This window comes from Phymastichus coffea, unplaced genomic scaffold (assembly GCF_024137745.1).
Source record: "Phymastichus coffea isolate CEN01 unplaced genomic scaffold, Cenicafe_Pcof_1.1 PCOF00103, whole genome shotgun sequence".
NCBI classification, from domain to species: Eukaryota; Metazoa; Arthropoda; class Insecta; order Hymenoptera; family Eulophidae; genus Phymastichus; species Phymastichus coffea.
The window spans coordinates 455,756-469,029 of record NW_026706914.1 but is presented as its reverse complement, the minus strand read 5'-3'; the positions used below and the strand labels follow the sequence as shown (position 1 = coordinate 469,029).

At 36.2% G+C, this 13,274-nt stretch overlaps 1 protein-coding gene across 1 annotated transcript; it reads left to right on the top strand.

The window, feature by feature from the left end:
* Positions 1–9,706: 9,706 nt before the first annotated feature.
* LOC131670170 (uncharacterized) lies at positions 9,707–10,690 on the top strand. The gene has a single exon (XM_058945560.1). It carries the CDS (start codon positions 9,707–9,709, stop codon positions 10,688–10,690), a length of 984 nt encoding a protein of 327 aa, XP_058801543.1.
* Positions 10,691–13,274: the final 2,584 nt, after the last annotated feature.

Genomic DNA, 13,274 nt, shown 5'->3' with positions numbered 1-13,274 from the left:
ACTGTCTATTCTCTTGTAAATTAGAAAAATGATTTCGCACAATTGCGTAAACAACTCGAAGAGGGCTGTCCTGCAAAAATAGGCGGGAATATCTGTGTATAAATACGCTGATTTTTGCACAGGCTAGCATTCACTCCTAGCCTTGCAAAGTGAGCGCTCGAGATCGAATAAATTCGACTTATACCTAAGTTCTTTCTCTCAAGTGATTAACTGAGCAAATCCTTCCTTTTCTATTGTAATTTACGCTCGACTCATAGAACATTTCGCGCTATGAGAAACTTGGATTGAATTGCATCCTTTTTACAAGAAAGGCTTAAATTCTGCTTATGGGACACTTCGCACCATAAGAAACTAGGGTAAAGTCTATCTTTCCTTAAATCCAATTCATATAATCATAGATATTCATTTATAATTTTATTTCAAACTTAATGTTCATAAGCAATTTTCAAAGCTAAAACGAATTCTTACTCATTAATGCGACAGGCCACGAGAGTACGAACAATATTATAAATAATAGGTGAAATAAACATCACATGTACAATTTGTAAACATATAAATGATTTATTGTGCATATATTTACTTAATTATAAATGGAATCTATGTTATTACAATAAAGTTCAACAAAAAGTAGTACTTCTCCTTGTCCAGAGTAATATATTTGTATTTATTATTTATGATTAAATATCTGATACAAGCTTATAACATTGATAGAATTCTAATTTACGTTGATCGATCAAATTCATGATGATCAATTTTCTTGAAATCTTTATATGTACAAATTGTTTGACTTTTCAAACAATTATTGTGAAAATTCTGTAAAAGAAGTGTGTTAATCTAAACACGTTTCTTGACAAACTTAAATGATACTTTTACGTAAAACATCAGCGACATCAGCGTTCACGAAGATAGCAGATATATCATTGCTGTATATCAAATATGAGTAGTACGCTAAGAGAATCAAAGAATTTAAAAAGTTGATTTTTCAACACCGTTGAATAATAACTGAAATAAAATTATTTCTGAAACTACAATAGGACTGCATTTAGTCGCACAGTTACTTTTGCACAATTATAAACTGCTTCTCCTAATTTCTATATTACATTATCGCTAGCATTTAGGATTACAAAACAATATATCAAAAGTAAATGAAGAAAAATGTCTTGCATGAAGTGGCCAGATATTTATTCAGTTTCCGCTTGGATGTCAATTCAAAAAAGCCAAGAACTTTTTATAACCGGCGATTCTCTTTACTGAAATCGTCCTGCGCTTTTCTGGTTACGTGGCTGCTATTCGAATTCGGGGAATATGACATGAGAAAAGCAGAATTTTATATGAATGATAAATTGCTTGCCTTTTTTGACTTGTTCAGGGAACTTTTTCATCCAATTGACGTAGTTGACACGGTTTTCTATGTTTGTAATGAAAGTCGACGCAAATCAAAGTGTGCAAAATATTTAGTTATTCTACACTCACCTAAAAAAGTTCAATGTATGTGAAACTTTAATGCTTTTCCATGCGTCACTGATATTATTAAAAAAATTTTTTATTTGCAGTGACAGAATTGGAAGAACATGGATGCGGATTTGTCAATTTTTTTGCTCGATTTCTGAAAAACATATCTATTTACTTTCATATTTATACACGGAACATATAACAAAGACGATATAGGCTTTTTTACCTAGCAATACTCTTCAACAAAGTAAATTATCTATATTTTCTTTAATAACAATCTTTCTTAGTATAATATTTTCCACACATTAGACATCGACTTTTTAACAAATGAACTAAATCTGTAACGTTCTGAATGAATCAAATTATTAGTTTTATCTAAGTAATCCTAATAAAATATTACAGAGAGGTATACGAAGCGTCTGCGAGTTGATACATACACGTATGTTTCTGTATAGGTACATATTCATTTGCTAGCGAGGTATAGAGATATCTTCTGAAAAGCGGTATGAAGAGTCACTCGCGTGTACATCTACCAATCTGCATTTCCGCAGCTAGACGTATCATATTGACGAATAAAGTCACTTCGTTGAGTACCCACTTTTGAGAGTATCATTGCCATTTCTTTTACAATACCTGCACTTTTAAAGTTTATTGATGCATTCATGTCTTCGAGAGACGAATTTTTTTCTTTCTTTTATTATGGTAATTTATTAAAGTAAATAAGTAATTTTGATTTTGGTAATTGTTAATTGATTTTTATAATGTAATGTTGACTTACCTTATACCACTTCTCTCAACGCTAATCGCTAGAACTTTTTACCACAAATAAATTTTTTAGCGTACGAGTTCAAAGTAAATAAAGGTAAATGGTATATTTTCAATAAATTTACTTACCTCATGATAATGTTGCAGTGGAAATTACTGTGGAAAATTTCTTGTTAATTGCATAAACTTTTTCAATGTATATTATATATGCTAACTAAGTAAAACAAAGAAATTGATAAGTAACGCGTATTATTAAAAAGTATTAAATTTATTCTTTCTTTATGTTTCGATGATTTTCGAGTGGTAAGAGACAACATTGTTATATATCTTTCATATATCTTTCATGTTATTTTTAGTAAGTTAATGACGAGCAAACATGGTATACTGCGTTAATAATGCTATCATAAATGGTCTCACTCGTAGAAGCTGAATTAGCAGCAGTTGTAACGTTGTGTTTATTAAAAAAATCCAAAGATCTGACGTATGGGGATTGCATGTCTATAATAAATTATAATTTGTTATAACAAGTTACAATTTGTTAGGCTTTATTATTTATGTTGAAGCTTGGAAATGTTTAAATAACAGTTTTAAATGGATCAGCTGAAGATACACTCGTTCTATTCCAAAAATAGGTGATACGATACAGCTACAAACTCAGAATATTAAACTTTGCTTATCCAAGTAGTTTAGACAGACTTCCTTTTATATGCTCATAGTAAGCGTCATTTATTGTGTTACGTAACAAGTGTAAATTCGTTCGTTTGTTTTTCATAAAGTTTTTTCATTTCTTTATCAGCGTTCTTGGCAGACAGCCATTGGCTGTTTGTGATCGCGAGCACGTGAGAAAATGTCTCACGGGGCCTGGCCGCAGCTGTTCTGAATTTTGAACCACGTTTTAATGCCGTGTAAGTACGCATTAGAAACGTTTGATCGTGCTTATAGAGCGTTGTTAGAGAAAGGGGAAGATAGTAAGAACATCGATTCGAATGTTTGAATATCGATTTAAATAATAGAAAGATGTTTGTTTCTGCGTTGCTATGGTTTTACTTCGGAAAACTCGATTGTTATTTTTTTTGTATCTTTGACAGTTTACGTCCTAAGCTTTCGAAGTGAACGGATATAAAATATATAATTATAATGTAAAATTAGTGTTACTTAGTCTTAAATAAACTTATAGTACAAGAAAAGAATTGTTATTATAAAGGTAAATTTTTTGTTTGATTGAGAGAAACATCTTGAAACAGCAGCCATTTTTCTGATTTAATATGCAGTAAAAAAATGAATTGAACTGTTAAAGAGTACTTCAAAAGTACGCGCGCATCTAATAATTTATCTATATTCGATTGATAATCAAGAAAATATTAAAAATGATCAAAGACCAAATCCCAGTAACGTAAAAAAATCGTTGCTAGGTCGAGTAGTTTTGTAGGCCTACGTGTTAAGAGCAGCGGTAAGATCCAAAATAGTATTGCGTGACTTCTTGGATTTATCTGGATTGCCAGGGGCAATCATAGATATCATTTTGGCTTATCTAATAACGAATGAAAAAGGAAGAAAGCAAAGAGCGAGCTCGTGTATTATGCATATATACTTGCTTGGCGAATTTATACCGCGGATCGTACGCTCACAGCTTTTCGGTCTATGATTAATTTTTGGTTTGTGCGAGATCGTTCGCATAGCGATCCGTAATTATTCCTTGTTCGTTCTTGTTCTTCTGCCGTCAACAGTTTTCATTCATTCTCTATCTCGTTTGTATGCTCATTCGATCGATATTGAAGCAAATTGCACTATCGATTTGTCAAGCTTGTATTAAGAACTTTCAGAATGGTTTAAAATAATGAATCGCATCTCATTGCAAACGTCTGGTCAATATACACAGCGATAGATTGTGACGAAAACTAAAGGAGAGAAAAAGCTGGCGCAAGATATTACCGCTGCGAGGCTCAAGTATAGCGGGCTGAATTATAATGTAAGCACGATGGCAGCAGCAACTAGCGTGGGCATGGTAATGCACCATCGAGGCTCGCAGTAACTAGTAGCTAGTCATCATATATAGTTTATACTCGTAGCCGATGTTTCCTTCCTGTTCCTGTAAATTAATTGCTCCCCAGCTTAACAAAGTTCTCGTAGCTACTTATCTCAGTCTTATTTCTGCCGGCCGACTGGCGAACAACTCGACTGCGAGCAGTTCCGAGAATCCATACTTGAACTAAAAACTATGCCGTGCTTATCTAAAAAACCGGCTCTTGAAACTTATGTCTTCAAGTCTCGATAGATCTGTGCACTCGGATCTATGGGTTAAGCCAAGAGCCCGCGACGGCTCATGCAGTTCTCCCCTATCCGATATCGATTACATTTTCGTATGCGAATATGATTTTTTTACCTACAATCCAAATGCAAAGTGGAGATACCTTCATGATTTGCTTAATGATTAAGGACTTCACAGCATAGCGTTATGTTTGTCATGCCAAGGCTATTCTTGTTCTATATGCTTATTACTTACTTTGATCTCTTTCATAGTTACCGATGTTGCACCTTATTACGCATTACCAGATGTCTTTTTTGCTCTTGCTTCTGATTTTACTATTCGCGATACTCCTGTCTTGCATTCTAAACTTTCAATCACGTTCTTAATCCACGGGATTGTCATCTTATTAAAACGCTATACTAATAGCTATCTCATTTATGTTTTCTGCCAGAAATTACTGTTTATTATAAAAGTAATTGACTATAAATCTGTTTATTTATATTAACACCGTCGATTGCAAAATCAAGTCAATCAGTATGTATGACATCGTGTCTTTAAGTTTTAATGGCTTTTTACTCACAACTGAACAATGAACATTTATATTCAATAGAAATAGTCAGTTTTTTATGACTAACTTCGTTTTTAATTTTTATGGATCATAGGTTACTGTAAAAACTTGAGCTCGTCGAGTCAAAGCGACCAAATTCCAGTTATTGAGCTTCTTGCAGTTTCGAACTATTCTCAAGTTCCTGAGATTTTTAACTCTTTCGGACTTCAAAACATTTAAAAATGAACATTAGCGATTGCAGATTTTCGAAAAACTTCAGAAATTGAATATTTTAAAAGATTGTAAGTGTGAATAGTTTCCGTTGCGCGAGTATAAACAGCTTTGTCACTTCATCGCGAGAACACTATTAATGAAATAAGTTTAATCAATTATTTGGTTTTAGAAAAGGGCTTGTTCATTTAATCGGCCAAGAAAGAACGGCGGAGCTCCAATTCCCTTTTTTCCTCAAATCTGGCCACAAGAATAGTTTAGGAGGTCTCGAGTTTTCTTTCGTTTAGTGACGGGTATATTCGCACACTAGCGGAGAGAGTAATGACGAGCAGAAAGGATAGCCGGAATAAGAGAGCTCAGCCAAACTTACTCGCTCTTATATATCTAATTTCCCGTGGGCATGTTTTATTATTCTAATGGCGACTAAACATATGCCTAAGCAGATTAACGGGCGTGTCAATAAATAAGGTACATCCTTCAAGGAGCCTTTGCCTCTTCGACTCCTTGTTTATCACTTGCATGTCCGCGTTCGGTATTTGCATTGTTATAGAATGTTAACACAAGTTACGTGACTCATGAAATTGTTTAAGTTTCAATACATTGGTAAGCTTTAAGCCGACTCGAGGTTTTACCTTCCAACTCAATCCAAGGCTTTGCAGCAGTTTACCAAATATATTTGGCTTTATTATAATAGTTCACAGAATTTGAAAATTATAAATACCTACAGCTTTAAGATTATAAATACCTACAGCTTTAGTATTATAAATATCTATAGCTTTTTCGTACTTACAATTATTAATTTTCATTATTTTTGTTTGTAGAAACTTATGTATTATCCTATTTATTTCGACGTAAGACATGTACAAAGCAAATATTTTCCAAGAAATCATTTCAGAATTATATTAACGATTTTCTTGTTCCCAGCCTGCGAAAGTAGTAAAGCTACAATGAAACGTCATTTTTATTAAAAATCTTCATGGTAGACGTGATAATAAAAGCACAGCTTTTTTCAGACAGGTAATGAGAGAGGATAAAAATAAAAGGAAGAAACTATAAAAGAAAACGAGGGTTTAAAAATATCACAGTCGCGTCAACTGATTGTTGCCTGATGTTTTAAATGCTGTGTGTACATATTCCTCAGGCTACATTGTTTCGTGTCGCAATAGACTTGCTTGTCCAAGCAATTTTATTTTTCCATACAACGTCACTCAGACTTTTTTGCATATTTTGTCTGTCACTTTTTTTCTTATATAATGTTCTGGCAAGGGCAGAGTTTTTTTTATTTTGAAATACATTTTAACTATTACAAGTATACATTATGTAAAAAAGAATTGTTTGAAAAAATAATATAATTTAAAAATAGAAAGTTAAAAATAAATTTTTTGTACATACAAATTCTTGGAAAACTTTAAAAATAATTCAGTAGCGTTTCTATAGAACCAGCTAATTCCGAATTTTATGAAAATTTTGTTAACGCTTGATGCTTAATGCTTACTTGAGTATCAAAATAGACCGGTTCTGCCAGGATGCCATTAAATTTAATAATAATCAAAATGTAGAAACTTATAGTAAGACGATTAATCCTATTTTTTATAAATGGTACAAGCATTGTTTTCAAAATTTTGTATCAAATGTTATTTGCTTTAATTAACATAAAGTTACACTACCGTCCATAAAGATTTGCCATCCCCTTGCTGAAATCATCAAAACTTTAGAGTTTTATGGCTCAGTTTCTATAAGAGCTAGAAAATCCTGCGGGGTCTCATTTGAAAGGTCTTGCCAAGACCTTTCAAATGTTGTAGAACATAATTGATTTTATTTGTTTTTTGTACAACTTGTGACGTCATAAACAAATTGTTTTTTTTTTATTTTTTCACATCAACTTCGATCCTGATTTATTTATATAACGGATTCTACGATAGAAAAACTGTATAAGCCACTCGATAGAGCTTTCAAAAAGCTACAAAATCCATATCCGGAAAATTTTTTTACCTTTATTTTTTATGAGCTATATGGTGTTTTATACAAAAACAAAGATTTTCAAAAAATGGGCTGTATTTTTTTTATTTTCAACTCTAAAGAAAAAACTCTTAGAAGAAAAAATGTAGTATTTTGCAAGAGCTATCAAATGCGCCACTCAGAATTTAAAAAAAAAATTTTTTTTTTCACGTTTTTTAGAATTGAAATTTTTCTAGAAAAAAAAACTGAAATTACATATATTTAATAAAATTAGTAAGTAACTAGTATTTATAACTGAATGGGCTTACAAACAATAATAACGAGATACATTTAGTGAACCATAATTTATTACTTACTCAGAATAGATTAACATAATTTGGTTACAATTTTTCTAGAAAATTTATTTATTACAACGTTTTAATAATAATAATAAAATTTTGGAAATTTCATTATTACTTTTATTCACTTTATGCAAGGCTACTATCTCAGATCGCTCTTCAATGCTTAAGTTTTTTTTTTCGTCATTTTTAATGAACAAAAAATACATGCATAATTAACTGACTAGATTGGACACATTGATATTTCACTCATTAAAGCTGATAAGAGACTGAATTTCCATACGTACGTTACGTCGCAATACGATATATATGTACTAACACATACGTATGTTACTCAGGCATGTACTTTTAAATTAAGTTAAGCTGCGCGCGCAGCTAAAGCGTGTCTGTGTGCGAGAATGTGTGAGGCGCTAGGGCCTTAAGCCTAGCGTGGTGGCAGCACCTTACGGCGCTGCGCCACTCGCGCCAAGCATGGCTGCTCTTGCCGGTGTAACCGGCAGTCGTCGACGACATCGTTCAGCGTGCGGAGCTCCCTCGCGTCTTTACGTTTTGAATAACGGTTTCGTGCACCCACGTGCAACACCGCTTGCAATACCCACTTATTGCAAGGCTCTCGTCCACTCACGTGGTCTTTCCTATCGCTTCGGTGTAATTGGAGTGTGTGACAGTGAATGCAAATTCGTTGTATACTAAATTCCTTTGTGTGTAAAGCTTATGAGTTCGTGCGTGCATGGCAACGACCATCGCTCTCCGCGCGACTTCTCTCTCGCGTCATTTTCATCGTTGTAATTTCCTATTTCATTATAATAAAAGGGTTTTTTATGCCGGTACGGCTTTTTCCTTAAATCAGTGTTAAGTGATTTTTCCCACATCTAATAAATTAAAAATTAACGACCACAAATAAATTAGCAACAAAGGACAAAGGAAAAAATTCAAATAAGAGCGATTAACTTCGCCAAGGAAGTCGTTCAATTTATTTCGTGGTGCCTCCTGTGAGGTAGTTCTCTACCTCTCTCTCTCCTTTTTCATTCTCAGAAAAGGGGACGTCGCGCGAGTGCAATTGTGAGTGTATGGGGAGGGAAAAGTGTGCATATAAAAGCTCGTGAGAAACGCGCGCAACGTGCACCGACAAGTGCAGCGCGCCAATTTGTCTTCTCTCTCGCTCGCTCCCCCGCCGTTCATTCGCGCCTCGTGCAATTGCCTACACTCAGCGTGCGCAACAGCGTGCGCAACAGCGTGCGCAATCACTCAGCGTGCGCAACAGCGTGCGCAATCATCCAGCATGCGCAACAGCGTGTGCAGTCGTCAGTACCGATCAGCATTGCCATCGCTTCCGACCAGGGGGACTTACACGCAGCGGCCACCGACATCCTTTTCCGCTAATTCAGATAAGTGTTCTTCTTTCTTTTTCTCGCTTTCTCTGCTTCAATAAACAAGCATACGCTTGCGAAATAACAGTTTCACTTTCTATTTATAACGATTAATTCCATTTCAATTGATTTAATTCTAGCGTTTTTGTTTTTTTTATTGTCTTCTTCTTGTCAAATTAAGCGAATCAATCAAACTAAAATTCGATTGCTCATTGATTATTACTCGAGTCATTGTTAGCATTTCATGTTTATTCGAATTTAGCGAGCAATTTACAATCCACTAGTGATTAATTGCCATTAAACAAGCTTGTAGACAATTGTTTGACATTGTTTTAATCATTCAAATAAAAATTTGTTGTTCGTTTCAATCATATATTTTTTCTCCCTTCTTCCTTAAAATTTCAATTAACGTCAATTTCAATTTTGATTCATAACTCGTTATTTCGATCCAATAACCACCCAAAATGAATAACGGCGAAGTTATCCCAGCCAGTGGCAACGAAGAAAAACGCTTAATTTATATCGAACAGAAATTTAATAGGTTCACAAAAACGTTGAAATCCCTCAAAGAATACTTAGCGAAAGGATCGCCAGATGCGATGAACGCGGAGTTACGAATAAATTCCCTTTCGACCATATATCAAGGTTATTCAGCGAATCGCGAAGAACTTCTTTCGATGCAACCTGAACATCCCCATATTGCCGCATTCGACGAACTCGAATCCGAATATTTCGAAGTAGCAAGCCGGATATCGAAAATGAACAAACCCCAGTGATCCCTCTCGCGAATTCTACTATGCTCAACGCAAATAACACCGCTACCTTCATCGAGAGAACCGACGTGGCGAAACTCGCACCGTTGACAGTATCCAAATTTGAAGGGAACCACAAGAACTGGGTCCCCTGGAAGGCCAACTTCCAAGCGCTCATACACGATCGTCCAGGAATGGCGGGAAGCGTCAAACTATCCCAACTTCAAAATGCGGTTCAGGGTTTAGCCGCGACCGTAATAAAAGAATTCTGTCTTGACCCCAGTGACGTCAGCTACGGCCTAGCTTGGGAAGCGTTGTGCAACGCTTACGATCAACGACGTGTCCTAGTCAATGAGCACTTCGACGCTCTGCTGAAGTTAGCTCCCGCTCAAAATCCAACCGCCGAAACCACAGCCACCCTCGTGTACACCGTCCGTCAGCACGTCAGCATGCTTAAAACGATGAACATTGCGATCTGCGACGAGTTTGTCCTGCGAATTCTTGAAAGATGCCTGCCCGGGTATCTCCTGTCACGATGGATGGATAAACACTCAAATCGCGAAATCCCCAAATTAGAAGAATTGTATACCTTCGTTCAGGATTCAATATTTAAACAACGAGCGATAGGTGAACTTCCGAAACGAGATCACCAGTCCAAAAGAAAGGGGGCGGGTAACAAGGCAGAACCCCCGGCGAAAGTCTCCAAAAACATTGCCAACACACTCGTCACTACCTCGACGATCAGCAACAATGCGTGCGTTCAATGCGGTCAATCCCACAGACTCTACAAGTGCGAAAAGTTCAATAAGGCGAAATTGAACGAAAGGTGGGAACTCGTTAAAGCAAAGGGGTTATGTCGCAACTGCTTATACGTTCACTCCACTTCCTGTCCCAGCGAAAAAAGGTGTAAGAAATGCCATAAGGATCATCATACCCTTCTGCACGCAGATAAAAAATCAAAGCCGTCAAGTTCATCTACCCCTCAACCCGCGAACGATTCAAATTCATCCGGGACGTCTCAACCATGACTAAGCCAACAAACATACGCGTCAAGCGCATACCTTCCCGATTCTCAACTTATGACTACAGCAGTTTTAAGCTTTCAGTCATGCCGAGGAAAACGTCTCATGGCACGCTCACTATTAGATTCATGTTCCAATGTAAACTTAATGACTCAATCTCTTATCAATCGTTTACAATTACCAGTTAAACAATGCTTTGTGAACATCGGAGCAATAGACAATGCGAATATTGTTTCGGAAAAATACACTACAGCCACTTTCTACTCTACATATAATAATTCTAAACATCAATTAAACTTTTTGATTGTACCTAAAATAGCAGAGAAAGTGCCTAATGAGACTTTCCCTCGGAAGAAATTCAACATCCCCAAAAATATCAAATTAGCGGATCCCCAATTTCATATACCCAGACCGGTCGATGTTTTATTAGCGTCAGGTCCAACTCTGTCTTCTCTTGCCATAGGACAAATCAAGCTAATTGGCGAAAGATCCCAAATCACTCTTCAAAAAACTTCTTTCGGCTGGATAGCAGCCGGAGGATCAATTTTATCAACGACTCCCAACTCCGTTTCGTGCAATGCGGTGAGGTTAGATTCACTTCTCGAAAGATTCATGGCGATGGAAGACGTGGATTACACAGGCCGACAAAATTTGACCAAACTCCAGAACCTGAGACCGGACCTAGTGTACCCGAAGTATTTTGTTGCGCTGAAAACGAATCCGAGCTCAGAATTTAGCCTATACGTCTGAGTTCCGAAATATTCTAACCTAAAAGTGCAAAAAATACCGTTTTTTGCTCATTTTGAGGTTACATAGCATCTTGAATAAATTTTTTTTTCCAAAACGAGGAAAAGCATCAGAAAGGAGCACTCTTGTCCTTTGAAATCCATTTTTTAGATTCAAGATGACTTTTTTTTTCATCGAGATATCATTGATTGAAGTTAAATATTTTCGCAGTTTTGTAACAACGTTGAAACAGCCTTTGTAGCATATGTGAGGCTATAAGCCCAATTTATAAGTGATCGTATTCGATCGAAAAAATCTATATATGGGTTTTTGAGGCTGCTGTTAAAGAATATAAGGACAGATTTTGAAAATTCAAAACGGCGGATCCAATATGGCGGACCTAAAATTTTATAAGTGATCTCATTCGACCGAAAAAATGTGCACATGGGTTTTCGGGGTTGCTGATTACGAACATATGGTCAGATTTTGAAAAATCAAAATGGCGTTTTTGGGTGTTTTTGGTGTTTTTGGGGTCACTGATCACGAATACAAAGTCAGATTTTGAAACTAAGGCAACCCTAAACCCTGTAACCTGCGAGGCTATAACCCCAAACCCTCTAACCCCAAGTTCCTTAACCCCCGAACCCTGTAACCTGCGAGGCTATAACCCCAAACCCTCTAACCCCAATTTTCTTAACCCCTGAACCCTGTACTTTGCGACCCAATAACCCCATGACGCTACACCCCCACTTACTCAACCCACAAACCCTGTACCCTGCGACTCAACAATCCATTGACGCTACCCACAAACCCTGTACCCTGAGACCCCATGACGCTACACCCCCACTTACTCAACCCACAAACCCTGTACCCTGCGACCCAATAACCCAATGACGCTACCCTCAATTACCTAACCCACAAACCCTGTACCCTGAGATCCAATAACCCCAATTACCTAACCCATAAACCCGGCGAGGCTATAACCCTATCCCGCTATATCTCAATTGCCTCACCCTTCATAATTTGTACCTACCGAGGCAATAACCTTGGACAGCTACATCTTAACTTCTTCAACATTCGAGTCGAAGTGTCTGCTATGTTGAATCTTTAAAAGTTTATTCTCAACGTTTTTAAGTAGCATATTACTCATCACATTCTACAAATTAATCTTTTTCATAAACGATTTTCCCGGCTATTTCAAAATTATTTTTTATGGAATCTCTCGCGTTTAGTATCAAAGGACCTTTGGAGAGATTTTCGCTTATGGCTTTCTGGGTTATCTTCTCGATTTAGTGACCAGCAATAGTCAGCTAACATATGTTCATCCCACCGACCTTGGTAGTGCATTTCTTGTTGATACAAATCCTGGTGAAATCTTTCGCCCATCTCTTCGCTGTACGCTCCAAGATTTTCAAGGAAATAGTCCAAGTGACATTTGAGAAAATGCAATTTGAGACTCATATTGCATTGCAATATTCGATAGTGTTCTAGCATATCAGACACAATTTTTTTATAATGAGGATCCTTCTTGTTTCCTAAAAATCCTTGCACTGTATTCTTAAAACATAACCAAGCATTTTTTTCAATGGGCGTCATTGTTTTTATAAATTTATCATCGTTTATGAGCTTTCTAATATCAGGACCCACAAAAATACCTTCCGATACTTTTGCATCACTCAAATTAGGAAATGTAGACCTAATGTACTTAAAACAGTCACCTTCTTGATTTAACTTTTTCACAAACTGCTTTATGAGACCTAATTTGATATGCAATGGTGGTAATAATATATTGTTTCTGTCAATAAGAGATTTTTCAACCACATTGTACTCCCCAACTTTCCACTCACGTCTTTTTGGCCACTTC